This window comes from Mirounga angustirostris, unplaced genomic scaffold (genome assembly GCF_029215605.1).
Source record: "Mirounga angustirostris isolate CCGP_5_RB_7025 unplaced genomic scaffold, mMirAng1.0.hap1 SCAF_9, whole genome shotgun sequence".
Taxonomy (NCBI): Eukaryota; Metazoa; Chordata; class Mammalia; order Carnivora; family Phocidae; genus Mirounga; species Mirounga angustirostris.
The window spans coordinates 101,140,423-101,167,819 of NW_026991717.1; the positions used below are offsets into that span (position 1 = coordinate 101,140,423).

General features: G+C 34.0%; 1 protein-coding gene across 6 annotated transcripts in view; it reads left to right on the forward strand.

Annotated features, from left to right (window-relative positions):
• The window catches only part of KTN1 (kinectin 1), a 110,496-nt gene that overhangs the window by 60,789 nt on the left and 22,310 nt on the right, over positions 1-27,397 (forward strand). For 4 of the 6 annotated variants that reach the window (XM_045900920.3, XM_064571092.1, XM_045900921.3 and 1 more), the window contains exons 12-33: positions 199-267; positions 1,760-1,797; positions 2,471-2,561; positions 2,933-3,001; positions 3,515-3,552; positions 3,698-3,779; positions 4,583-4,651; positions 10,316-10,350; positions 10,763-10,853; positions 11,522-11,590; positions 12,210-12,247; positions 13,359-13,449; positions 13,612-13,680; positions 14,780-14,817; positions 15,693-15,783; positions 15,860-15,928; positions 16,388-16,425; positions 18,624-18,714; positions 20,899-20,967; positions 22,079-22,116; positions 23,990-24,080; positions 26,314-26,400. In XM_045900920.3, coding sequence (XP_045756876.1) covers positions 199-267; positions 1,760-1,797; positions 2,471-2,561; positions 2,933-3,001; positions 3,515-3,552; positions 3,698-3,779; positions 4,583-4,651; positions 10,316-10,350; positions 10,763-10,853; positions 11,522-11,590; positions 12,210-12,247; positions 13,359-13,449; positions 13,612-13,680; positions 14,780-14,817; positions 15,693-15,783; positions 15,860-15,928; positions 16,388-16,425; positions 18,624-18,714; positions 20,899-20,967; positions 22,079-22,116; positions 23,990-24,080; positions 26,314-26,400 — 1,461 coding nt within the window. The remainder of the gene's footprint in view (positions 1-198; positions 268-1,759; positions 1,798-2,470; positions 2,562-2,932; positions 3,002-3,514; positions 3,553-3,697; positions 3,780-4,582; positions 4,652-10,315; positions 10,351-10,762; positions 10,854-11,521; positions 11,591-12,209; positions 12,248-13,358; positions 13,450-13,611; positions 13,681-14,779; positions 14,818-15,692; positions 15,784-15,859; positions 15,929-16,387; positions 16,426-18,623; positions 18,715-20,898; positions 20,968-22,078; positions 22,117-23,989; positions 24,081-26,313; positions 26,401-27,397) is intronic. The other 2 variants (XM_045900922.3, XM_045900923.3) reach the window with 1 other exon arrangement.

Genomic DNA, 27,397 nt, shown 5'->3' on the forward strand with positions numbered 1-27,397 from the left:
ATTCTTAATTTTTACCTTCTACAGCAACTCTCAAAATAGAGTCCTTTAGTCATTGCTGTTTAAATTATGGCTTTGGAATCTAAGAATGCCTTTTTAAAGATAAACAAGTTTGTACCTCATTTTGTTCATGTACATTTTGGCATATTTGTTAACAGCACACTTTTCCCCCCTCTCCTTTTTGGTTGTTACTTATGAAAGGATATTTTGGAGCAGAACGAGGCTTTGAAAGCTCAAATTCAACAATTCCATTCCCAGATAGCAGCCCAGGTAATTGTGCTTTCATATTGCTTGTCATTTCTAATGTATATTATAATAATATAATATGAAATATATAAATTTAATAATGACATTATATAATAAATAATTCTTAGCCATTAAATTAATCACCTGAATGCCTGTTGAGTGCCAAGCACTGGATTAGTAGTTGGGAAACTAGTCCATGAATATACAGTGATGATTCTGATAGCTAAGCACTCTGATAATTATGTATAGTGCTGTGGGAAAACACCAAGAAAAAAAGCCAAATCCAACTAATGGAGAGTTTCTACCATAGAAGGAAGAAATGTGCATAGTCTTGACACAGAACAGAAAAAATGGCCAAATGGTGTTAGGAATAGTGGTTTATGTATTAAAAATGCTTACTAAATACTGACTAACCATAAGGGAAAACTATATACACTCAGGTGGTAGCAGTATGTTAATAATGTAATACTATATGTTAATACATAATCTCAGATTATGTAGGCAAAAAGATCATTTTAAAACTTCTGTTCAGTGAGTGGGGATACCTTCCAGAGTTTTGCAAGTTGTATTGTTAGACTTGTTATTCTTTGGCAACATTGCTTTGTAACATAGATATAAAGTGTATATATCTATAATACAACATTAAGAAAAAAGAAAAAAAACTTGTAAGTACTTACTTCTGTGATATACATACTGTTCATTTCAATTTCAGCTCCTCAACTTTAAAATTCTAAAAATTGTAGAAAAAGTACTAGCTTTTTCTATGTTAAAAAGTAATTTTAACATTAAAAACTTGTTTTTGAGGTTCAGGCAATTTCAAACTCCCGAAACTATGAGATTGCACATATTTTTTTCTAGTTGTTTTCTTTGTAGAAACTATAGTCTAAAAGGAATTGGGTAAGAATTTTTTACTATAGAAGAGTCCGTTTATATGTCAGGGTACATATATATATATAAATTATCAACTCCAAGTGAATTGGAATATTAAGTTAGCTGAGAAGGTAGCTCTAGAAGATTTACCAGGAATTAAATACTTAGAGAATGCTATAAGTATGTTTTTGAAAAGTAAAGATGAGCATGGTTATTACCAAATGACTTAATTGTTATCTTAACTATGAACTGTATCATTTTATTATTGGAAGTTGTTACTAAGATAAAGATGAAACATGGCCTTTGTAGGTGTTTTTCCTGTATATTTGGTACTTGTCAGTTATATAATTTCCAGGCCTGGCAATTTGTTTTCATTTGAACTGTCTTATGCTATGTAATTCCTAATACTGGTTGTTGGTGATCAAAGTTGCTTTCAGAATAATAGCTACTATTTACTGAACACTCATCATGGGCCAGATACTGCCTTGACAACTTGATATACATTAATTTCTTCATGGGCCAGATACTGCCTTGACAACTTGATATACATTAATTTCTTTTAATTTTTAAAGCTCTGTTTGATTATTGTCCAACTTTTAGACTTCTTCTTAAATGCTTTTATGTTGACACTGTTTTTCTTTCTTAGACCTCTGCTTCAGTTCTAGCAGAAGAGTTACATAAAGTGTAAGCCTGCCTTTCTACACTTCTCTTATAATTGCTTAGTCACCACTAAATGATACCTGTTCCATCAACACTTATGATTTATTTTATATTCTGACTTGTTCAGAAAATACTCTTAACTAGATCTGGAGCAATTTTTGCTCTCCTCCCTCCCTCAGTGAGTTGAGTTCCTAAACATTGCACATTTTGTGTTTTTATGTCTTCATCATAAAAAGAGTTGGGGAGCCTTTTTGTATTGGCAAGAGAGAATTGTGGTTTGAGATTAATGGAAGTAAGTTAGTTTTTGTGCCTAGTAAGTAGTTGTACCTATTCTGTATTTCAACTGTATGGTGGTATACCCAAAACAAGGTTGTGTTTTTAGTATATTTTTTAATTTGCATAGATAGGGCTCACTTGAGTTCAGAAGACCTAAAGTCTGGCTTTGGCATTACCAGGTTTGCGAGCTTAAAATAATTACTTCTTTTTACCTCAAATTTTAAAAAAGGGGTATGTATCTTAGGGAGTGGTAGTAATGTATGTGATAGATATTACTAAACTAAAAGGAGCTACAGAAATGGAGGGTGCAGATGCATGAGAAACTACTTAAGTAAGCATGAGCATATTTAAGGCTTTTAATCCTTTGATTTGTGACTTGACTTCAAAATGTTTATATGTAAAAATGTATTTCCTGTTAAAGGATTGCTGAAAAGGATAAGCAGATAAAACAGACTGAAGATTCTTTAGCAAATGAACATGATCATTTAACAAGTAAAGAGGAAGAACTTAAGGTACAGTAATCCTGATAAATGGCAACAGTATTTTATAAGCATTGAATTACCCTGATATGGTAATCAGTATGACCATCTGTGAAGAATGGAAAATACTCTAAAGTCATTTGAAAAGTGTCTACTCTTTATTAAACTACAAAATCCTCTTTAGCCTTCCAAGAGGAGAAGTTCAGAGGGCTTTTCTCACATGATGTAATTCACAGTAATTTGGGAAATATGCTCAATAACAGGAATTGATGATTTCCTTTTCCTATTTAAGAAATTATGATTTGAGGCCTTTGCTTTGAGACCTTTACTTAGGTAGAAGAGATGCTTTACCAATTTTAAAGTCAGTTATGTTAAATATTTTTAATATTTCCTTCTTATTCTAGGATATACAGAATATGAATTTCTTATTAAAAGCCGAAGTGCAAAAGTTACAGGCCCTGGCAAATGAACAGGTAGATCTTTATTGCTGTTGAGCATTTACTTCAGAATTTGACCTTGTCTATACTTACTATTGCAAGCCCTAATTTCATTCATATACATAGTAAATATAATGGTTACTTGTGTTTGGCTGCATGGCATATTGTTGAAAGCCTCTTCTATTTGACCGTGACACTCAAAACCCACCTACATAGTACTGTTTTCATGTTGAAACTCATGTTTGATCAAATGAATTGATCACATTTAAGATCTCAGAAGAATCCATGAAAACATTGTTAATGTGCTGATTTGTTTTAGCTTTCTGCTATTTAATCAAAAAAGGATATACTTTTATTTGGATAAAATTTGACCAGTGAGAAGTCCAAAATACTGGACAGCAAAATGTATTACAGAAATGTGTAGATATTGCTTTAACTTTTACTTCAAATATATGGAAATACAGCTTTTTGGTATATAAAAATAAGGGAAAGAATAGTTTGGAGTGCTTCCTAAGAAATGGTTTAATTCTCATCCCATTCCAAACACAGGCTGCTGCTGCACATGAACTGGAAAAGATGCAAAAAAGGTGAGTAAAGCGTTGCTGTACATGTACATTTATATTCAAGTATAATTGCAGAAGTTACTGGTACTCATAACTGATAGTTGTGCATATAATTTATGTAAACCTTTGAATGTATGAATTATTTTGATTGATTTTTTTTTTCTCATAGTATTCATGTTAAGGATGATCAAATAAGATTGCTTGAAGAACAGCTGCAGTGTGAAATTTCAAACAAAATGGAAGACTTTAAGGTTTGTGATTAAGCTGGTCAACTGAGCTTAGAACAACCTTCTATAGTTCTCAGTTGAAGTGAGTCTAGAAATACTAGTTTTTTTATATGAAATCACCCTGAAGCAATGTTTCTGTAGTTTATTTGGGCTTATACAGACAGTGAATGTTATCATACACTTTTTGCCTAGATTATCTTATCTGTTCTTATAATAGACTTTTGATATTTGTTTTGCTTCAGTCTTTGCTGTAGTTTCCAGTTGGTAGTTTGTGATGGTTTTAACTGCCTCCATTGTCGGTGCAGTGCTAGCTTCTGGTCACGACCTCTCAGCTTGAGTATTGGAAAGCAATCTTATTGCTGGGGTGCCTCTCATCATGTGTATGAGATTTGCATTCTTCTTCTTCCTTTTTTTTGCTTTTATTTAATAAGAATCCTGTAAATATTCACTTAAGAAAGGAGAATTTCCCGGAATCCATTGGCACAAGCGGTTTCAGTTCTTTGAAATACATGTGAAACACTGTTTTGGGATAAAGCACATGACTGAATTGGGGGGCTTAGTCGAAACTTGTTTTAGAGGTCATTGTACATGTAGTTTATACTAGTACTGTATTTCTATATTTTGGAAATATATTCACTGAAAATGAAAAATGAAACCACATGAGATTTGCATTGTTATATCAGTATATAATTCACCTGTCACTTTAAGAATACTTGAAGGGATAATATGGGTTTGAATTGGGGGGAATTGATTTTTTTTAACCTATTCAAATGATTGCTTTGTTATCTTTTCTTAATAAAACAGTAAATTGAGATTTCTTTTTTCAGATTCTAAATGACCAAAACAAAGCATTACAATTAGAAGTTCAGAAGCTACAAACTCTTGTTTCTGAACAGGTAAGGCTTTTCTTGAATTACAAGGCAGAAATATCTAATATTAAAAAGATCTGGTTCTTCTTAAATATTAACCAACTCGTTCATTTTGAGGAGTTTTGCTCAAGTATGGATGTATCTTTTCATTGCATTTCTGTTCATCTTGTGCTTATCAAGTGTCTAAGGAAAATATTTTTTCTTCCCTGAGGGGAAGCGAATGCTCACTGCCTTTTTATAAGCACTTTAAAAAAAGTGCAATAGAATACATAAAAAGCATTTAAGTCATTTTGATACATTTGGCTCTCAGGATAAAAATCTTTCACTTTTGGAGCCTTTTTTCTAAGGCAACATGGTTTCTTAAAAAAGAGTGGGTTTGAAACCTGCTACCAGCACTTAAAAGCGTAGTGATGTTGATCAAATTGCTTAACCTTTCTGAGACCTTTCATTCCAAATCTTTCACACTGAGATTTTATTTACATCATAAGCTTGTTAGATTTAAATGGGGAAGTTTTTGTGTAGTGCTTAGCCTGGTGATTGGCATTAAGCAGGCATCTTAAACCTTAATTGCTTTCCCTTGGAATATTTATTTTTTCATCTCCTCTCTACCTCCTGCTGCCATCAGACTCTTCTATATTTATAGCAAGCCATCAAAACTATAGCAGCCTTAGTAAGCATGGCTTCATAAACTAGAGCCCCAGGCAGTGTCCATCCTGTAGCTGTTCCTAAGAGTTGACTTCAGACTTTTCTCCTACAGAGCTCTTCAGATTGCAGTGTTTAAAAATATTCTAGAAACTCTTGATATTAGATGACACATTAAAATAGAAGCTTTGAATGTTTTTCTAATAGTGTTAAATTTGGTAGCTTGTATTAGAAACTGAAATGTAAGTTCTGCAAATGATAGCACTTCCTTTCACAGATGCATGCTTTCTTTTTTATTTTAAAATTCACATTGTGCAGGTATTGAATTGGTGTAAGGTAGCTGTGCCAAACACTGGAAGTATTTGTTAACATCTGTTTAAGAAATAATCTACTTATTCTCCTCCCCCTCTTGAATATGTTAGTAAGTGCCTTGAGTATTCTTTATCACTTTGTATATAGTTTACCCTTGCAAACAAAAGGCAGTAGAGGAGATAATGGTAAACTGATGATATTTAGTGCAGTGCAGGGACATGGCTTCATGCCACTGTAATCCTAAAATAATTTTTTAAGTCTTATTCTTAAATCTTATTCTTGTTTCTCATTGTTGTGGTATAGCTTATAAAATACATTTCATCAATTGTAAGAATTCTTCCCCTCAATTTATCATCTCTGAAGTCTGGCTGTATCTTACAGTCTCTGGTTACAGTTTAGCTGGCAGCGTTTAAAATTTTAGTAGCTACATAAAATACCAGGTGTGAGATGCAACATTAATGACTTGGAAGAGGTAAAATGTGATCGATGATTTTTGGTTGTTTTACTTCTTACCCAAAAAAGCAGAATGTTGAGTTGTGAGTTGGTTATAGAGATTCTGGAACACTTATTTCAGTGTATAAGGTTTTAAATACTTCCTTAAATTAACTTCACGGGAGGTAAAACAAATGCCTAGAAATGTATGACTCTGTCCTGGAATTCCACTATTAAAGGTGCTGGTAACTATTACATGTAAAAAAAAAAACAACAGGAATCTTTACAAATCTTTTAACTTTTAGAATCTTTTAATCTTTTAGTTCTGTACTAAAAATGTATTCTCCATCATTAGACAAGAACAAAACCACTAGCCTTATATTTTTCTTTTCCTTAAAGAGAATATGATGACTTAAGAATTGCCATTCTAATATCTTACGTAAAATTCCCTGTATGTGTGGAAGTTAATATTAAAAAAGAAAACCCCCTAATTTCTACCTTAACTGAATCAGCCTTCTATCTACTACTAAGGTTTCCATGTACTTTTAGATATTCTGTTAAAATAACAACTTTTTTCATGAGATAGGTTTTGTTTTAATGAAGAATAGTTTTAGGAAGTTAAATGAACAGTCCACAAAACAAAATTTTATAGCCACATTTTAAAAATTTATTTCAAAGAATTTGATTAGGGAAAACTTACTTTGTGGTACTAATTTAAGATTTGCTCTTTGGTAATTAGAATTTTTCTTGTTCTTAAAGCTCTCTCTTTTAAAAATAGTTTAGAAAGCATGTAACTATGATGGTGTATTTTGGTTATAGTTGTGACTTAGCTCTCGGCAGACCAAAGAACCATCTCTTTGGCTTCTTCTCTGGTCATTTTTATTGCTATTACTAGTGAAAGAAGAGATGAAGATTAGTATAATCTTAATTTCTTCGATTTCCACCTTTCTTTAACCCCTTCCTATCCAGCAGTCAGAATTCTAAGTGACAGTTGAGAGATAAACAGTTTAGTTACATTAAAAAAAAAAAAAAAATCAGTCTTTCTGCTCCATGGATTTTTATCTGGGAGGAAAAGATTGAGCTTATTGAAACAAATCAGTGATGGTGCCAAGTTGTTGTTTCTTTAGGTGTAGGAGGCAGAAAGACAACAAATACCAGGTAAGATAACCTGTTTAGACATTAAAGAAGGGAAGGCTCCATGTGGATATAAGCCTGTATGATAATCCCAGTGATGCAAATAAATCAGTTACTAGGATCTCATTTATTCAAAATAAAATAAAACTTCTGGGGAGGCAGGGTTCTGAGTTATCCTTTTTTTTTTTTTTTAATAGCAAAGGAGCAGCATTTTTATTCTTTAGTAGATTTTTATTAAGTAAAAACTATAGGAGTAGGAAATTTTTTCTCTTTGCCCTGTTGCCTGTTTGTGTTTTATTGCAAAAGAATTTATTATTTATTTATTATTGTATAAAATGTAGTTTTGGAAATCGTCTGGGGAGAACAAAATTGGATTGGGTTAGGCCAATAATATATAAAGTAAAAAGGTTGTATGGATGCTAAGCTGGTCACTTTTTCTGCAATTGAATATTTGATAAGGTGATGAGCAACAGTACATGTTAAACTGTAGCTTTGTTAAAGGAAATTAATTTCATTACATGTTTACATGTTTATGAATTGAGTATATGCTAGATGTTGTGCTCCATGCTGAAGCTACAGAGATGAATGAGATTTGGTTCCTGCCTTCAGGAATATGGCTTTTAGTGTGGAGATAGATATATAATACAGAAAAGTATGATGAATAAAATTTTTGAACTGTGGTACAGGATTAGAGGAAGAGATAATGAATTCTATCTGAAGGACAGTGAGGGTGAAGAGGTACCACAGAGAAGGGCCTGCCAAACTTGCCCAACAGCTGAAGGGAAATCCAGGCTGAGGGAATACAGTGTTAAAAGTCATGGCGATGTGTGGCCAAAATGGTGTATTCAGAGTTAACTGGCATGTTGTAGAAGTGCAAAGTATGCAGTGTAAGGAGTAGAGAAAGATTGGCTAAGGCCCGATTATGAAGGACTTTTGTATGCTGTGTACGGACCATGAACTTGATTTAGCATGTTGGTAAATCCCTGAAAGATACTGCAAGGATGAATAAGTATTTTGTCAGCATTTTAGATCACTCTGGTAACAATGAGGTATTTGAATTTGTGTGGGGGACAAGTGTGTAGGACTAAAGGTATAATACAATAAGTGATTAAGGTGCAAATAACTTGGACTTAATAGTGTTGTCTTTTTTTAATTGAGATGTAATTGACATAAAACATTAGTTTGAGATGGGCTTATGTGTAGATAATGTGAAAACTCACAACAATAAGTCTGGTTAATAGTTAACATTCATCACCATACACAGTCACAAATTTTTTGTTAAATCTTTTTTTTTTTTTTTAAGAGAGAGTGTGTGTGTTAGCTGGGTGGGAGTGGGGAGAGGTGGTGGGGGAGGGGCAGAGGGAGAGGGAGAGTCCCAAGCAGGCTCCACACCCAACGTGAAGCCGCGATGCAGGGCTCAATCTCTTGACCGAGATCATGATCTCCTCTGGAATCAGGAGTCCAGTGCTTAACTGACTGAGCCACCCAACTGCACCTGTTCAATCTTATATGAGATGGCCATCATCAAAAATAAAGATGGACAAAAACCCATCTTGGTGAAAGATTTGTAAACTTGTTGCATGATTTATTTTCATAGTTTATAAACCTGACTTAATATACTTTTGACAGCTCCGTCTCCTTTCTGGTGATAGGGAAATTTTTCCCATTGGGAAGTTCTTCCTGTATCCCTCACAAAATATTCCTTATAGGCAATAGGCAGAGAGAAGAATAGTGCGGTACTGTGATATTTGAGATGAATGAAGCCGAGGGCCTAACCTAAGGCATTGAAGAAAAGGGGGTTAATTTTGGAAATATGTAAGAAGTGTGGAGTCTTAGGACTTGGATTTGGCAATGGAAAAATTAACAGTATTTGTGAAAATGGTTATAATAAAATTGGGGGAAAAGTAAGAAACTAGCAAAATTAGGAGAGTACAGGTAGGGAATGGGATGGGCAGAAAAAATGTTCAAAGCAAAACACCCGAAGCCTGTTTTGGTAGGCTGCTTAGCTGCCCAAAGGCTTGGGAATGCTAAGGAGGAAGCCCCTCTTCTGGATACAAAATAAATTATAGCAGTGGGGACTTTTGTGTTTCTGGGGAGATGCTAGAAGGGAAGTGGTTAAAAGTGGGGGTCAGCTTACATGTCATGTTTTAATGCCTTACAAAGAGAATATATTCATGTGTTGCTCCTGCAATTTATAATCAATTTTAAAACATTCTATATATTGGTCTAGGTGGTGGTCACATAATACCTACATGTTAAAAATTAATTGATTTGTATACAGGAGTTTTGTACTTGCCCATATAAATATTACACCTTAGTTTTTAAAAAGTCAAAAAATCAATTTAGAAGAAGAAAGAACAAAGTCTCCTTCCTCATCTTCAAGGCTTTAGAGCCTTGGATTTTTCATATTTGAAGAACAGAATTGACATAGAATTAAGGCAAATTCTCTTCTTTATTCTTTTTTTTTTCTTTTTAAAGATTTTATTTATTTGAGAGAGAGAGAGAGCGAGAGCAGGAACACAAGCAGGGGGAGTGAGAGAGGGAGAAGCAGGCTTCCCACCAAGCAGGGAGCCCGATGTGGGACTCGATCCCAGGACCCTGGGATCATGACCTGAGCCGAAGGCAGACGCTTAATGACTGAGCTACCCAGGCGCCCTGCCCTCTCTTCTTTATTCTTTCTTTTTTTTTTTTAGATTTTTTATTTATTTATTTGACAGAGAGAGCGAGAGAGCACAAGCAGGGGCAACAGCAGAGGGAGAGGGAGAAGCAGGCTTCCCGCCAAGCAGGGAGCCTGATGCGGGGCTTGATCCCAGGACCCTGGGATCATGACCTGAGCTGAAGGCAGAAGCTTAACCATCTGAGCAACCCAGGCACCCCTCTTCTTTATTCTTAAGATTTTCTTTTATGGCAATTAAAAACTAACTCATTTTGCTAGCTCATAGTATACTTTATCTTTTTCTGTATCTTTTGTGTAGCTGCTTCTCTTCTGTCTTGTGTTTTCGGGATTAAATAATTCTTTAATTATTAGCAGTCTTCAAGTGTAGATCACCTTCCTAAATTTTGGATCTAATTTAAACAATTTTCATAGAATTATATTTTTAAACTAGTTTTGCCTCATGCAAACTTAGTAAAATTAAACTTTTTCCTTTTTTTGGGTGATTTTTATTTTAGCCTAATAAAGATGTTGTGGAACAAATGGAAAAATGGTAAGAGTTTAAGTTTTTCTTATTATATTTTAATGACTCATTTCTACCAAATTTGAGGTAACAGAATTATTAACTATATTAACCTAGATTCTTAAAGTGCTCTTTGTACTTCATAATGGAAGAAGGTGGTATGCTGTTGATTGGTTTGATTTGGGATTACATTAGGTTTGTGGTGTTGGTGTGGCAATGATTTTATTTATTTAGGCTAGCCTAAATAAGCATGTATTACTTGAACACATTTTACTTATTGGTAAAGAAGTACATTTAGACCATGATCAAAGATTCTCAGAAACCTTCCTAGAATTAAGTTTATAAGAAATGAGGGACACAGGAGTTGATTGATAGAAAATATTTAGCAGTGATAGCATTTACCTTGAAAAATAGTTAATATGTTTTAAATTTATGATTTCAGTATTCAAGAAAAAGATGAGAAGTTGAAGACTGTAGAAGAACTACTTGAAACTGGACTTATTCAAGTGGCCACAAAAGAGGAGGAACTGAATGTAAAACATTTTTGTACATTTGTTTTCCTTGTGGTTTGTCAGTGAACATGAAGGGGATTACTGTAATTTAAGATTTTTCCCATAACTTTTAAAACTTAATATTATTTATCCACATTTAATGAATATATGATACCCCTTTTCCATTAAATTTAACATTTTATTAGGAATACAAAAATGCATAGTTGATTGTAGCATTCACTATCTTAATGAAATAGACACTTTTTTTTTGGTTTGTAATTTATGCTTCCACACCTCCACCATGCCCAAATGATAACTAACAGACTTCATAAGTTCATGAAATAGTATTGGAGGCCAGGGAAAGGAGAGACTCCAGTTTTGTTTTGTGATTATCATTAGTCCTAACTAACTTGATTAGAACAGGGTTGCTGGAAGAAATGTTTAAAGATGTCTTTGAGTTTAGGGGGAGAAATGACTTTACAAGTGGTATACTATGTGCTCTTGAGGTTGTGGAAACATAAGTAGAAATACTTGTGGGGATAAATGAATTAAATGGCTATCTCTAGAAGTTACAGAATTGTAGGCATGTGACAAGGGCCTTCCAGAGAGGGAAAGAAGCAGCTAAAGAAAAATGAGAAATTAGGATATTTTGAAGATAGCTAATTTTTTAGAAAGTAAAAGTGTGTTATGCTTCTGTATCTTTGAAAAAGGCATTAAGAACAGAAAATTCATCTCTGACGAAAGAAGTTCAAGACTTAAAGGCTAAGCAAAATGATCAGGTAATGTATTCAGTAGATCCTGCAACTGTTCTCTTTTAAACAATGCACAGACCTGTTATGTTCATATAGAGCAGGTCTGTTGTTTATTCCTCCTTTCACCAATGTGGAATTTGTCAATCATAGTTTTAATCTGTGAATGATTAGGGACTTGATTAACAGTACTAGAAGCTGCAATTTATTGAATAATAGCTGTATGCCAGGCCCTGGGTAGAGTACTTTAGATAGGATGTCATTGCTGCTTACTGAAGTGATAAAAGTTCTGAGTGTACAAATATAAAGAAAGACTCTAAATAGCAGTAGAAGAAGCTGTCTGAAATAGGCAATTTCCTAGTTGTATTTTCTTCTTATCTGGTTAGAATTTTTAATTGTAACATATATCTGTTGATTTTTCTTTGGCCTACACTTAACCATCAGTAGCCTTAAAGCTACTTTCAGAGTGCTTTTAATTTTCATAATTATAACATTAAAAAAAAAAAACCTAGAAAGAATCAATTCCTGGGTTTACTGTTCTCATTTGGATTTTGATATAGTGGAAAATTTAAGGATAATATACTTTTCTATTTCTGAATTCATTTATATTTTGAGCAAATTACTAAGTAGGATACTTTCCTATTTCCAGGTTTCTTTTGCATCTCTAGTTGAAGAACTTAAGAAAGTGTAAGTGATGACATTTTTAAACTGGTCTTTCTCTTTTGGTCCATTTTCTTAGTGCTCATAAATCTTGTTTTGTGCAATTTAAACAGCTGTATGTTAGTTTAACCTTCACTCTAGAATTTTTTACTGATGTATTAAGGGAATTTAGCTGTGCTTTCCTTTTTTTTTTTTTTTTTTTTAAAGATTTTATTTATTTTTTAGAGAGCGAGCGAGAGAGAAACAGCATGAGAGGGGAGAGGGTCAGAGGGAGAAGCAGGCTCCCCGCTGAGCCGGGAGCCTGATGTGGGACTCGATCCCAGGACCCTGGGATCATGACCTGAGCCGAAGGCAGACGCTTAACCATCTGAGCCACCCAGGCGCCCTAGCTGTGCTTTCCTAGGGCAGTGTGATTGCTAAAACATCTATTTCTATAATTGATTCCATTCATTTTCTTAACTTATGGCATCAAATTGTTAATTTTCTGTTTCTTCAGTAAGAACTATTAAAAAAAACAACTAGGTTATACTGGATATAGAGAGCATGTATCCTCTTCTTGAACACTGTAAATTTGATGCCATATTGTGTATACGTTCTGCCACTGCTTTCAGAACTCTGGAAGCCAGTATTGTTGAGAGAAACTTGATTCTTCCCAGTGTTCTTCAGGGTGCAAGTCTTATTAACATTCTTGTGCACTTTCAAAGCAGGTCACCTGCTTCTCTTTGTGTGTATCAGCTTTAGCCATCTGGTATTTACTGATTAATTCTCATGTAGGAATACTCCCCCCCCCCTTTTTTTTAAAAGAGGGGGTGGGCAGGGGCAAAGGGAGAGAGAGGGAGAATCTTAAGCAGCCTCCACACTTAGTGCTGAGCCTGACGCCGGGCTTGATCTCAGCACACTGAGATCATGACCCAAGCGAAAATGGAGAGCAGTATGTATGCTTAACCGACTGAGCCACCCAGGCACCCCTCTAGGAAGACTTCAAGTATTTTTTCCCTTCTTATCTGCAAGATACGTTGCCGTTTTACTTAAAATGGGAAGAGTTGATTTGGATGACCCCTGTTGGCGCTGTTTTTTTATGTCTTGGTGGATCTTGATGATTTCTATTAAAGTTCAGTACTGCATTTCTTCATCTAAGGATTCATGAAAAGGATGGAAAGATCAAGTCTGTGGAAGAGCTTCTGGAAGCAGAAGTTCTCAAAGTTGCTAATAAGGAGAAAACTATTCAGGTATTGGGAGAGAGAAAACTGTGTGTTGGGGTTTTTTTTTTTCTTTTTTGTTTATCAACTTTAGTGAATATCATTTAATTTCATGTGTTTGTCTGTACATTGCATTTTACGTCAATTTCTGTGTTTCCATTGTCCAATCTTGTCTGTTTTGTCATTGTCAAGGATTTGAAACAGGAAATAGAGGCTCTAAAAGAAGAAATAGGAAATACCCAGCTTGAAAAGGCTCAACAGGTAAAAATCCCAGAGCCATAGCATGACAGATTTCTTAGTGTATGTGTATTTATGAGCTATTTGGTTTTTTCTTGTTACTCAGAAAAAATTTTTAGTAGTATGCTGTAAGTATTTTGGGTTATGTACTTTTATTTATTTATTTATTTATTTATTTTTGCTTGATTTGAGAAAGTGTTCTTGATATTTTATTCAATATATTTTTTTACTTTTAAAGATTCTTTTCTAGAAAGTTTTCTGTATTAATGTTTCATTTTAGTTTGCCAACTTAAACACAAAACAGTTTGGTAAATCTTTTTTAACCTTTTTTTTTTAATTGCATGGATTAAAATGTTTTGTTATAGAATATGTATTGCTCAACCTTTGTTTAGAGAACAAAGTACAGAGTTTGTTGGGGGATTTCAGAGGTAGCTGAGATTACTGGACACAGATGGGTTTTGGTGAATTTAATCTGATAAAGCTTCACTGAAAAAGGAGTGAGATTGCATGGAAGTGAGGATTCATCCATTCATCCAACAGAGTTATTCAACAGTATTTCCTGAGTTCGTTCTACTTGTGAAAGCACTGTGTTAATGATTTAAGATCATGTGTTGAAAGAAACAGGGTATGATAAAAAGATCACAGTTCTCTAATATAGACTGAGAGGTTAGGAAAATCTCTTGAGGAACTGACATTTAAGCCAAAATCTGAAGGAACTATGAGAAGACAGTGGGGGATAAAAGTTGCTGTTGAATTACTGTGTATGATTTAAAAAAAAAAAAAAAAAGGGAGCACAATGTTGAGTACTGTTGAGTAGATAGATGGCTTTGAAGACTGGAAAGAAGAGCTCTGATACAGTAGAGAGGTATATGTACAGTTAATACTCTAATTTTCACAACTTTAGAATTACCACATTATTTAGACTTATATTTTTATTTTGTTACTCTTACTGTCATTTGAATCAAGAAAGGCAAAATCCAAACACCTCTCATTTTGGCATGAATAATTCAGCTAGGATCTTTGTAATTTGAAGTGTACACATTTTAAAGTTTATCATAAAACTAAAGGTCAATTGAATGAATTATAAATTGCTTTTTTTCCTGCTTTTTTCTTTGTATTTCAGTTATCTATTACTTCTCAAATTCAGGAGCTTCAGAACTTGTAAGTACCATTTCTCTCATTTCCCTTTAATATCTTTTTTCCACAAGTTAAATACAAGTATGTACAAGTCAAATACAAATCAAATACAATTATAATGAAAATCATAGCTTCTTTTTATTTAATTTCAAGTAGTATTTTTAGGAATATGAAATTATATCTCAAAAAGTTATGGTCTTAAGTTTTTCATTAGGATTTAACTTAAGCTTTTTGATGGGAATGGGGATAGAGTAGAAAGTCTTATTTTTCATAATTTATAATCTGAATATGACCTCAGACTGAGATGTTGCTCTTTGCCCATTTTAATAGCCACTGTGAAACTGACTATATATTTCATAGCCAAACCAGAGGTAATAAGCTATCTAAATTTGCTGGTATTGATTTAAACAGGATGATATGGGGTGAGAGTAGGGCTACCCTAATTTATTCAATATCTGGATCTACAGTGATAGATGGAACTTTTTTCTTTAATCATCCTATACCTTTTTTTTTTTTTTTTTTTAAGATTTTATTTGAGAAAGAGCACACAGAGAGAAAGAGAGAAAACACAAGATGAGCAGGGGGAGGGGCAGAGGAAGAGAGAGAAGCAGGCTCCCGGTGGGGCTAGATCCCAGGACCCTGGGATCATGACCTGAGCTGAAGGCAGGCGCTTATCTGACTGAGCCACCCAGGCACCCTAATCGTCCTATACTTCTTAATTTATTTATTATCTGCAAAATCTTGTATGCTTTTATACTTAAAATACTTGTTTTTTAGTTTATTTTATGTCAGTTTGGGCTGTAAGTACAACCTAAAATCTACTTCTCCAGTCGCCAGTAATTTTGTTTTGTATAGTTCTGTAATATTTTCACTGATAGTTCTTACTAACTTATTTTCAGATTAAAAGGAAAGGAGGAACAGTTGAATACCATGAAGACTGTTTTAGAAGAGAAGGAGAAAGACCTAGCTAATCGAGGGAAATGGTTACAGGTGAGAAGTTAAAAACAAAAGTAAACACCTTTTTTATACTTGAATATCAATTCAATTCATACCAATTCTTTTTCAGGATCTTCAAGAAGAAAACAAATCTTTAAAAGCTCATGTTCAGGAGGTAGCACAGCGTAACTTGAAAGAGGTATAGTATAAACAGATTACCAGCATATTACATAAAAAATGAGGGGTCTCTTTTTTACCATGCTAGAAAATAAAGAAGTTAGTATCTTCTCTGAGTTTACTTGCCATAAAAATTATTGTACCATAGTTGTGTTGTTGATAAAATAATTTGAATTTTATCTTTGTCAAGTCTTTTGCCTGATTTGTCAACCTAAGCCTAAAAGCATTTCCTGTCCTTTTTGAGATTGACTCTTAAGTATGTGTTTAATTGGTATATTAATCTGTAATCCTTTAAGAAGTGGATATAAAAAATAGTTAAAGTTCATTCTATCTTTGTTTTATAAATGGCCTAATTTTAACATATAATTATGTTTTTATTTATTTTTGTTTTTATTTTATTGGTGTTTTGTATATAGAATACGTACTTTGTAGTACCTGATCTTTTTGATGTTAGAATTAAAAATGTGAATCTGTTTCTTAGGCATGTTCTGCATCACGATTTGAAGAACTTGAGACTGTGTAAGTATAATTTTAGCTAGCATTTTAAAGAGGAACTTCTCATTATTTTGCAGAATGTACTTGAATATCATGATGAGTTTCTTTTTAGTCATTTCTTGTTAAATTAGGAATTAAAGTCCAGAGGCAAATAAGCTAATAAGTCTCTTTTGGTATAATAAAACAGAGTCTCTTTCAGTGCTTTCAGATACCTGGGGACTTTATCCTTTCCAAGCCCTTCAAACCCATCGACCAGAAGATAATCATAGTTAAAACCTTGATGAAGATTATTGAATCTCTAAGAAAGTAACTTGATTATTGAGGAGAGTAATATCTGTTGTCATACCAGTTACTGTGCTAAAGAGTAAAAATATTGAGTCTGATCAGCATAGGAGGTATCGGTCTTAATAGATGTTCATCCTAGAAAATTTTTGTCTTAAAAAGTCTGTTCTCTTAATTTAAGCTAACTAAATCAGTTCACAGTGGTGAGAAGGATACCTGGACTTCATCTGTTTGGCATGCTATAGAATTATTTTTAAGAGATTCTGCTGTGATGCCATCAATTTTTATGGATGTTTAAGAAGTAGCGCTTTGAAACGGGGTCTTTAAAAGTAAGACATTGAGGATATTAGGTCATTGTCTTTATGAAGACAAAGGAGATGTCTCTATTCTTGACACTAAAATTCTCATTTGTACAGCTAATTGTTTATCATGGGGGCATTGTATAATTATCAAGGTACTTTTGTTTCATTTGCTAATAGCTTAGAGACACAATTTCTGGCCCATTTGTAATAGGTATATAATTCATTAAAGTATGTGATTTTAGATCTATTTCTGCATCACAGTTTTCTTTTTTGAAAAAGTTAATAGGGGCCCCTGGGTGGCGCAATGGATTAAGTGTCTGCCTTCAACTCAGGTCGTGACCTCAGGCTCCTGGGGTGGGCCCTGTGGCAAGCTCCCTGCTCAGCAGGGAGTTGGCTTGACCCTCTCCTTCTGTCTCTCCCTGCCTGCTTGTGTGCTCTCTGTATCAAATAAATAAAATCTTTTGAAAAAAAAATAAATAAAAGAATTTGGTGGGGGGAGCAATTTTAGGTTTACAGAAAATTGAGAGAAAAGTACGGAGTTCCTATTTTCCCCCACCCCCACCCTGTTTCTCTTGTTATATCTTGCATTAGTGTGGTACCTTTATTACAATTGAACCAGTGTCTAAATATTGTTAGTAACTAAAGTCTGTAGTTTCCATTAGGGTTCACTCTTCTGTGGGTTTTGAGGAATGTATAAAAACATGTATCCATCATTACAGTATCATACAAAATAGTTTCACTGTCCTAAAAATCTCCTGGCTCTACCTATTCATCCCTTCCTTCTTCCAGCCGCCACCCTTACCACCCCCAATCTCTGGCTGCCACTGATCTCCATAATTACTGTCTCCATAATTTTGTCTTTTCCAGAGTGTCATATAGTTGAAGTCCTACAGAATATAGGTTTTCAGAATGGCTTCTTTCACTTAACAATATGTATTTAAGTTTTGCTGGGGTCCCCCCCCCCAACTTGTGTGTGTGTGTGTGTGTGTGTGTATGTTTCTTTGTCATTTTTCATATAGACCTATAAACATTTTGAAGTTCTTTCTACATTAAGGTGGGATAAAAATAACTTCCAATTCAGCAAAGATACTGAGTATATCTGTTTTGTGCCCTGTGGCACAGCAATACTGAAATGGCTAATGCCCTGAGGAAATAGATAAACAGATCATTTTAATAATGTTGAGTGTTATGCTAAAGGTCTGTTTAGGATGACAAGGGCATTGCGATTCACATGAGGTAGGTAGATAAAGACTTAAATCTGTGTTGGGTAGGGAGAACTAGATTAAATTATATGTAGCATCGCTTTACAAAGGCTTGGGCATATTGTAAGTTCCTGGGTCAACTAATTATGGCTTTATTTTTTTTATTTTAGATTTTAGATTTTCTTCCTAGATAAAGCCATAGTTGCTTAAGAAATGTTAACTATGAAATAAACTGCAGAAGTTTTATGATGTACTTTGAGTTGAGTGATTCTGGAAATAATGTTTTTTTAAAACAAATTTATAAGTTGGTGTAATCTGGGAAAAAAGAGCTGTTAGACATTGTTTCTGTTATCTTTTTTTCCTTAGGGGTGATATTGAAGTCTGGTTGTCCTTTTTATGTGTATAACTAAATATAAGGTCTTTATAAAAATTCTAGGTTGCAAGAAAAGGAAAATGAAATGAAGAGAATAGAAACTATACTAAAAGAGAAGGAGAGTGATCTTTCTAGCAAAACAAAGCTGTTACAGGTGAATATATTTAGTTAAAATTAATTATTGTGTGAATTATTGTCTTTGCATATTTTAAACAATTTTAACTACCACAAAAGAAAATAGGATAGAGACTCTTTCCTCCCAGCCAGATACTGGGTCTCATTCTTCAGAAAACTATCAATTATTTGTGTATCTTTTGAGGAAAGTGCCCATTCATAAAATATGTTGTGTGTACTTGTTTTAAACACACTGTATTTAACTATATGCACGTTTGTATTTGCTTTTTCTCCCTCAATTATTAATGTTTTTTAGATCTTTCCACATAAGCACATTTCTGTCTTCAACTTTTAATGGCTTTGTGGTATTCTGTTGTAGCATCTACCATCATTTATATTAACCAATCCTGGTTTATGGATGCCTAGATTATTTAGAGTTGTGCTTCCTATTACAACAGTGAATATCCTGGTGTGTGCATTTTCAGTACTTTTGCTAGTATATCTATATTTAAAATTCCAGGAAGTGAAATTTTGGGTCAAAGTTTTATGCAGTTTCTTTTTCTTTTTGAAAAGAGGTAGTTAAAATTGAAAATCCATATCTCCTCATCTCCATGTTGTTAATATTGAAAATACTTACAGAACATTAATTTGAAATGATAGCAAAATTTAGATGGCTGCATTGTCTCCAACCACTCTTGCTCACATTTCTGGCTCCAAGTGTTAGTTCTGTTACGTTCTCTTTCTCTGCCAAGTGGATTCATTTTTAATATTGTTAGATAATGTCAAATCACCCTCCAAAAGTGTTTTAACAAATTTACACCCGTAGAGGGCCATTTCCTTTTTATTCTCTCCCAACACTGACAAAGATGAAAACATTTGGTATTATGATTGAAAGATGGTTGGATTGTTTTAATTTGCATTGATTGTGAGAGAAGTTAAGTACTTCATTTGTCTATTAATTGGCCTTTAATTTTTCCCACATTTTTCTTCTGGGTTGACTTTTTCTTACCAAATTATAATTTTTTTTTTTTTACGTAATAAGAGAAATTAACTTTTTGTCACATAAGAAGTGATTTGTTTTCTTAAATTTTTCTTATTTCATTTGTGTTTTTCCTCCCTGCTTTTGGAAGTTTGAAACTTTTATGTATTCAGATATAAGTAATTTCCTGAGAAGTCTTGGAATGAAAGGTATCTCTTACTCTATGATTATAAAAATATTTTCACGTTTTGATATGTTTATAATTTGCTTTTTTTTTGTTTGATATCTTATTCATATGTAATTTAGTAAGTTATGAGAATAACATTTTAACCTTGAGAAAAAAAAAGGTGAGCCACATTATTAAAGAATCCATTACTGCTTTACTGCAGTGGTTCTACTGTCCAGGGGACAGTGTCTGGAGACATTTGGTTGTCACGGCAGGTGGAGGGGTGCTAGTGCATATAGAGGTTGGAGGCCATCGATACTGCTAAACATGCTAGAGTGTACAGGACAGTCCTGTTAACAGAGAAATATTCAGCCCAAAATGTCACTTAGAACTTGCCCTGCTGAGCTGAAACCTTACCTTATACTATTAATTCTTAGAGGTATTTGGATTTGTTTCTGGATCCTGTTTTCTTCCATTGAGACATACTCGCAGATTGGTACTGAATAATTTTTTCTAATTTATTTATTTATTTGTTTATATATATTTAACATATAATGTATTATTTGTTTCAGGGGTACAGGTCTGTGATTCATCAGTCTTACACAATTCACAGTGCTCACCATAGCACATACCCTCCCCAATGTCCATCACCCAGCCACCCCATCCCTCCCACCTCCCTCCACTCCAGCAACCCTCAGTTTGTTTCCTAAGATTAAGAGTGTCTTATGGTTTGTCTCCCTCTCTGGTTTCATCTTGTTTGATTTTTCCTTCCCTTCCCCTACGATCCTCTGTCTTGTTTCTCAAATTCCTCATATCAGTGAGATGATAGGATAATTGTCTTTCTCTGACTGACTTATTTTGCTTAGCATAATACTCTCTAGTTCCATCTACCTCTCGTTGCAAATGACAAGATTAATTTATTCTAATTTTATACTGTATTTTAAAATAGGGCTTATTACTTTTAAAATGATCACTTTAAAAAAACTATTTTAGAATTTCCCTGGTTTGTATGCTCTATTTTGAAAGGTTATATGGAAAATAATCTCTGTGCAGATATTCATGTTTAATTTTTTAAATAGGAAGTACAGGATGAAAACAAATTGTTCAAATCTGAAATCGAGCAACTTAAGCAACAGAACTACCAACAGGTAGGTACTATTAGGTAGCTTGCCTTTCATTTATGTCGTAAAAAGTTATATAACCCATGACTGTAAGTATTCTTAACCATTTTGCCTTTTTATGGAGACTAAAGTATCTTGTTTTATTTGTAAGTGTTTAGAAGATGTCCTTAAAAAAAAAAAAGAAGCAATTTGCTATACCATATCCAAGATAAAGTAATCTATAATTTATAAGATATATGCAAATAATATTACTGTCTATATTCCAGCTCTTTTTTTTTTTAATTTATTTTTTTTAAATTTTTTTTTTCCCAGCTCTTTTATATATCTGTGTTTTCACATCCTCCAGAATGCTTTTCTTATTAGCAAGTTAGTTAAAATCCTATAGAGGTCAGTTTAAATGTAGGTGTATACCGTATTTCCCACCACCCCCCCGCTCAAATTTAGTAATTGGAGAGAAACTAGGAAATGTGTAATGTTATGAATAATAGTTGACCACTATTTAAAATACTTTTTCAAGGTATAATTCTGCTTGGTAAAAATAAAATAGAAATGTGTAATTTTTTTTTTAAGATGTTACCAAAATACAGGTTGATTTTTCTGAACATATGTAAGCTAGAGAGTATTATGAGGGGCCAAAGAATGTGTTCTTCTCAACAAGATGATTATAGTATAGTAGTTCACTTTGGGAGATTGTAGGCATTAAGGAATGTAAATACTGTATGTGAAGGTCTGTGTACTTACACGTATTATGTAAAATTTGTTTACATGCAAGTTAACTTTTCTTAGTTTTTCTTTTGATTTCATCTTACAGTATTTTTTTGGCTTTTGGAAGCTTAATATAGTCAAATAAGAATTGTACAGTAGGAAGATTTAGGGCATTAACTCAGTGCTTTACACATAGTAGGAAATTGATAAATACTTGTTAAATGAAGAGATTATGTAGTGGCAAGGAAGATTTGACTTAGTACTCAGTATGTTTTATAAATTTATACATATTTTTATTAAAATTACTTGGTGACAGGCATACAGAATATGTAGTATTTTTACCTTTGTTAATTTATATCTGAGGAAGAGCTTAATTTTTTGTAGTCTTTTAGAAATAACTTTGTTTTGAAATTACATTTAACTCTTTTAATAGGCATCATCTTTTCCCCCACATGAAGAACTATTACAAGTGTAAGTAATAATTTTGTTTCACAGTTTGAAAAGTGGTAATCGTTTTTATGTGCTAACCAGTTCTCAGATAAGAATTTAATGTAACTTCTAATGGCATCTAATTTTTCTAATTCTATATGGATATCTTGAACTATAGGTCACTAGCATTTAGCTGTGCCCTTGGCCAAACTGCTGTACATTTTTATGGTATTTGGAGTTTGTTGAGGGAGATCTTGAGGTTTTTAGGACTTTAGAAAACATCTAATAAAGTTAAAATATATATTTAAGGCTTTACTTATTTACCTTAAATTATCTTAGTTACCCTTCTGGTATCATTGTGGAATTGAATGATGCAAGTAAGTTTCTGCTTCTGCATTAAAAAACAGATCTCATTCTTTATAGTTGCTTGCTTTTTTAAAAAGTTTTTGTCTTTTTTTTTTGTTTAAGAGAGAGCTGAGAAACAGGATAGGGACAGAGGGAGAGGGAGCAGGAATCCCAAGCAGTCTCCATGTCCAGCCCCCCCATGCACAATCTCACAGCCCTGAGATCGTGACCTCAGCTGAAATCAAGAGTCAGGCACTTAACTGACTGAGCCAACCAGGCGCTCCTGTGATCGCTTTCTTTTAAAGAGACTTTTCTATTTTTTGGTGCACATTTATTTATTTTAGAGAAAGCTCGAAAAGGAGGAGGGGCATAGGAGAAAAGCAGAGACTCCCTGCTGAGCAGGGAGCCTGACGCGGGTCTCGATCTCATGACCCTGAGATCATGACCGGGGCCGAAACCCAGAGTTGGATGCTTAACGGACTGAGTCACCCAGGTGCCCCTTAAGGAGACTTTTTTTTTACTGAAGCATTTTTCTTTCATTGTTGGCTTGTATTTTTCTCTAAGAGGGTATATTTAAGGTCATTTCAGCTAAGTTGGTTATGTTTGAGCATTCTAGATGTCAACCACATTAAGTGTATTAGGTGATAAAAAGTATTCTTTTATCTTGACTCATTTACAAGGTTGTTGGTTTACTAGTTTAGAATTATTTACTGGTAAATTGAGTCTGGAGTTTGTACAGAGCAAAGGTCAGCAAACTTTTTCTGTAAATGGCCTGTAGTGAATATTTTAGGTTTTGTAGGCCAGAGAGTTCTGTTTTGTCTCCCCCCCCCCCCCCGCCTTTTTCTCCCCCAATTCTTTAAAAGCATAAAATCAGCTCTTGGCTCAAGGGCCAGACCAAAAAAGACTGTGGTTTGGGCCCAGAGCCCTAATTTGCCAACCTCTTATATATAGAGCCTTATTCTTGAGAGCTATTTGTAATTTAACTTTCTACCCAACCTGCTCTCAACTATAACAGAATTGAATTGTGAATCTTTGCCATTGCTTTCTGCATTTCTGGGAATTAACTAATGCATTAGAATTAGAAAAACCTGAATCCTGAGGATGTTATGAAAATGATACCTACCTCACATTAATATCATACTTTTGTTGTGGGTTAGCCATTTAAAGAAAGTCATAACTGATTTCATTACCTTTTGGGAAAAATATTGAAGGGAATGTGTCTACATCAGTTTTCACTCTTCTGAAAGTAGCTACTTCCCTGCCACAGATAAAAATAGAAACAACTATAACTGCAGCAGTTCATATATTCATGAAGTGCTTCTTAAGGGGATGATTTTTCTTGAGCACAAATATCAGCATGCCATATTGTAAAAGTCATTTTTGAAAATAAGAATGCATCACAAATAGGTTTTCTATGGTGACAATTAATAGCTAAGCTTAAAAGAGTTTGCCTTTTAAGTTAATACATTTTGCAAAGCATCATCTACTTGCTGTTTTTATTTTGTAGTAATAAATACTATGTTCACTGTTTACCTAAAATGTTGCTATGTGTATTCATGTTCTGGTTTAGAATTTCAGAAAGAGAGAAAGAAATAACTGTTCTTCAGAATGAGTTAGATTCTTTGAAGGAGGCTGTTGAACACCAGAGGAAGAAAAACAATGTAAGCACATCTTTGTCAGAATAAAGCTTTTCTTTTTATTACTTCACTGAAATGAAGTATGCTTCATCATTTTCTAAAAATTTACTTCTACTGTAGTTTTCTTAATATTTGTAAGAAAGTACTATTTTGTGTGTACCTTTTTTTGGGAGGATTATTAGAGTAATTTTATTGGAGAACAGATATTTTAATGAATAAATGAAAAGACTAATTTGTATACTTCTAATTATCATTTTAGATATTGAAAGTATAATTATTACAGCTTCAGATTTTTTATTTTTTTAAAATACAACTGACTTTCTGTTGAACTTTTATTTGAAAAAATTATTTTTTCATTTCAGTATTTTAAAATCAATGGCATCTCCTTTTCATTTGACTGGGCTAGCCTTTTTGTAAATTAAAAGTAACCCGGTATTGAAACCTAGTATTTTTAGTAATTAGTTTTTTTTTTTCTTAAAGATTTTTTTATTTATTTGAGAGAGAGAATGAGAGAGAGCACATGAGAGGGGGGAGGGTCAGAGGGAGAAGCAGACTCCCTGCCGAGCAGGGAGCCCGATGCGGGACTCGATCCCGGGACTCCAGGATCATGACCTGAGCCGAAGGCAGTCGCTTAACCAACTGAGCCACCCAGGCGCCCCAGTAATTAGTTTTTTTAGAGCCTTCTGGAACCTCCTCTTTTAAACTAACAGATGGTTTAAATTTTTGGTAATTAGCGCTTAGGGGCCTCAGAACATTTATACTAGAATGGGAAGGGATAGCGCCCTAAGAAATTCAAGTCCTAATACTTTTACTGAATAGACAAATAGTGAATTTAGGTGATTTCCTCAAATTCTCTCTGACCAGAAGGTGATACCTGTAAGTAGAATCCAAACATTCTTGTTAGAGAAGGAATTTTTGCACACAAAAGTATGATTGCTAAGACTTGAGCAAGGTAAAAATGTTAGTGAAATCTCTTAAGGGTATATTGGTAGGAAATTGGTACGTGTTTTCTAATGCAAGTTTAATTTTTCAAGGTTTGCATTAATTTGTTAATTTAACAAGTTGACATGTACTTGCACCCCTGAGTTTGTCAAAATTAGGTATGTGAATTGCCCTTTGTATGTTTGTGTAACATTCCTAACAGCATCGCTTGGCACAAAACCTGAGGCGAACCTGCGGACATGTTCAGTGTGTTTTATCACTCGGATTCTGAGATGAGGAGGCCACAGTGAAACGAGTCTAACGCTGCAGCACTGCTGCAGGCACTGGGGCGTGTGAGAAGAGCCAGCCGATTGCGGCGTCGGTCCATGCTAGTTCGGCCCCTACCCTGGCTGTGTATATTTGGCCACATTTCTTAACCTACCGCAGCTGTGGTTTCCCCATCTATAAAATGGGAGTAAACACCTCTTAGGGTTGTTAGGAAGATTAATGAGAATTTATGGGAAGCACCAAGTTCAGTGTTGGGCACATAAGTAAGCATTCAGAAGATGGTGATTATTGGCTTTTTATTTGTTTTTAATCTACTCTTTAGGTTTCTAAATCTGAAGAAAGACTGAAATATAGCAGATTGTCCTTCCTGGTATTTGCTACTGAAATGCTGTTAAAATAGATCTTTCAGTTTCCCATGACTTCTGTTTCTCTTCCAAGAGAATGTGGTTTTTAGCCTTCCAGCCTCCCTGTTTTCAGCCTCGATCAAGTAGCTCATATATTCATATCAGGTTGCTTTATGGCATACACATTTGACCATGCCGAAAGAGATGGGCAGGCACAGGGAGTGACTCTGTTATTCCTAGGTAGACTGGAAATGTGTTAATTCCATAAAACCTGTGTAGAGGAAAAAATGTTGGAAAGTCTGAGTGATAATGGGCCCTGATTAAGAATCACATGTAAAGCTTTTTGCAGTACTTGTGTATTTGCCCTGTCCGTAACCCCTTAATATTTGGTGTACCTGAAATCATATTTTTATCTTGGTTTGTGTTTACTTTTGAATGCTTTCTTCTTTGTCACATGTGCACAGTAATTACTCTATAGCTGGCATATATGGTGTGTATACTAAAACATGGGAAGTGGGCATCTTTATTTTCTCATTCAGACTTCTAAACATTGCTTTTTATTTTTTTGCTAATATACATATTTCCCATTGAAATAATTTTGCAGTAACCAGCATTTAAATGCAGTGCAAAATACTGATGAAGTAAAAAAGCAAAAATCTTTCAATAATGGATAAACTGAAATCATTCTTTCTAAAAATGATTAGGACCTTCGGGAGAAAAACTGGGAAGCAATGGAAGCATTGGCATCAACTGAAAAAATGCTGCAGGACAAAGTGAACAAGACTTCCAAGGTTGTAATGCTAACTCCTAGAAGCAATCCACTGAACAGAGAAAATCTGCAGCTTGTCTTAAAATCAGACTAAAGCATTTAATTTTACTGCAATTTAAATATAAAACCTCCTTATCATCCACATTTATCATCTCTGTCATCTCTGCTTTTTTCATCTACTCTTGAAGCTTTAATTTTGAACATGCAGTTTGTTATGATTACCTGATTGTTTGAGCTTTGGTGATTACTGCTTTACACTGAAGAATCTCAGGAGACCTATGCTACCCGAGTAAGCTCTTGTCACTGTACGCCTCGTGGGTTGGTTAAGGGCACTTTGGTAAAAACCTTGGCCCCCCCCAAATCTAACTGAATTAACAAACGCATTTGAATACATAGATGTACACGAACTCCCTTAGGTTCTTTGGGGCATACCAAGATGACTCACACAAGGTAGAAAATGATCAAAGTGTTAAGTACAGGGAAGGGAAGGGATCAATTCTGGGTGCTTCCTTAGAAGAGGTGGAGTAAAAATTAAACTTTAGGTTTTGAAGTGGCTATACAGTAATGAGGCATGTGTTATGTTTAGTATGGAATATTAATAGAAGGGATAATTCTCTTGACCTGAGTATTGAGTATGTAAAGTACTCCTGAAACATATATATAGCTCCCTCTGTCTTCAAAACAATAAAAGCTGTTCTCCATGAGTTCAAGTTGTTCCATGGGTTCGAAGACTCTAATGACTTATAATTGAGAAGAGTTGTTTTTAAAGATGGAGACAAATGAATGTGCTGGTTCAGTCAAGCATTTTGAAAATTTCTACCAAGAATAAATGTGAACAGGAGTATTGAATTTTGTAGATGGGTTAATAAAGTTAATTATGTGATTTAGTTGAGCATTCTGTAAGTATTTTTTGGACCACGGTAATCTGTTGAATTTTAAATGTAGGTCTTAATGACATTTGAAGGACTTTTTTTTTTTTTTTTAAGTAGAATAGTTTCTGTAAGGTTTTTAAATTTTTT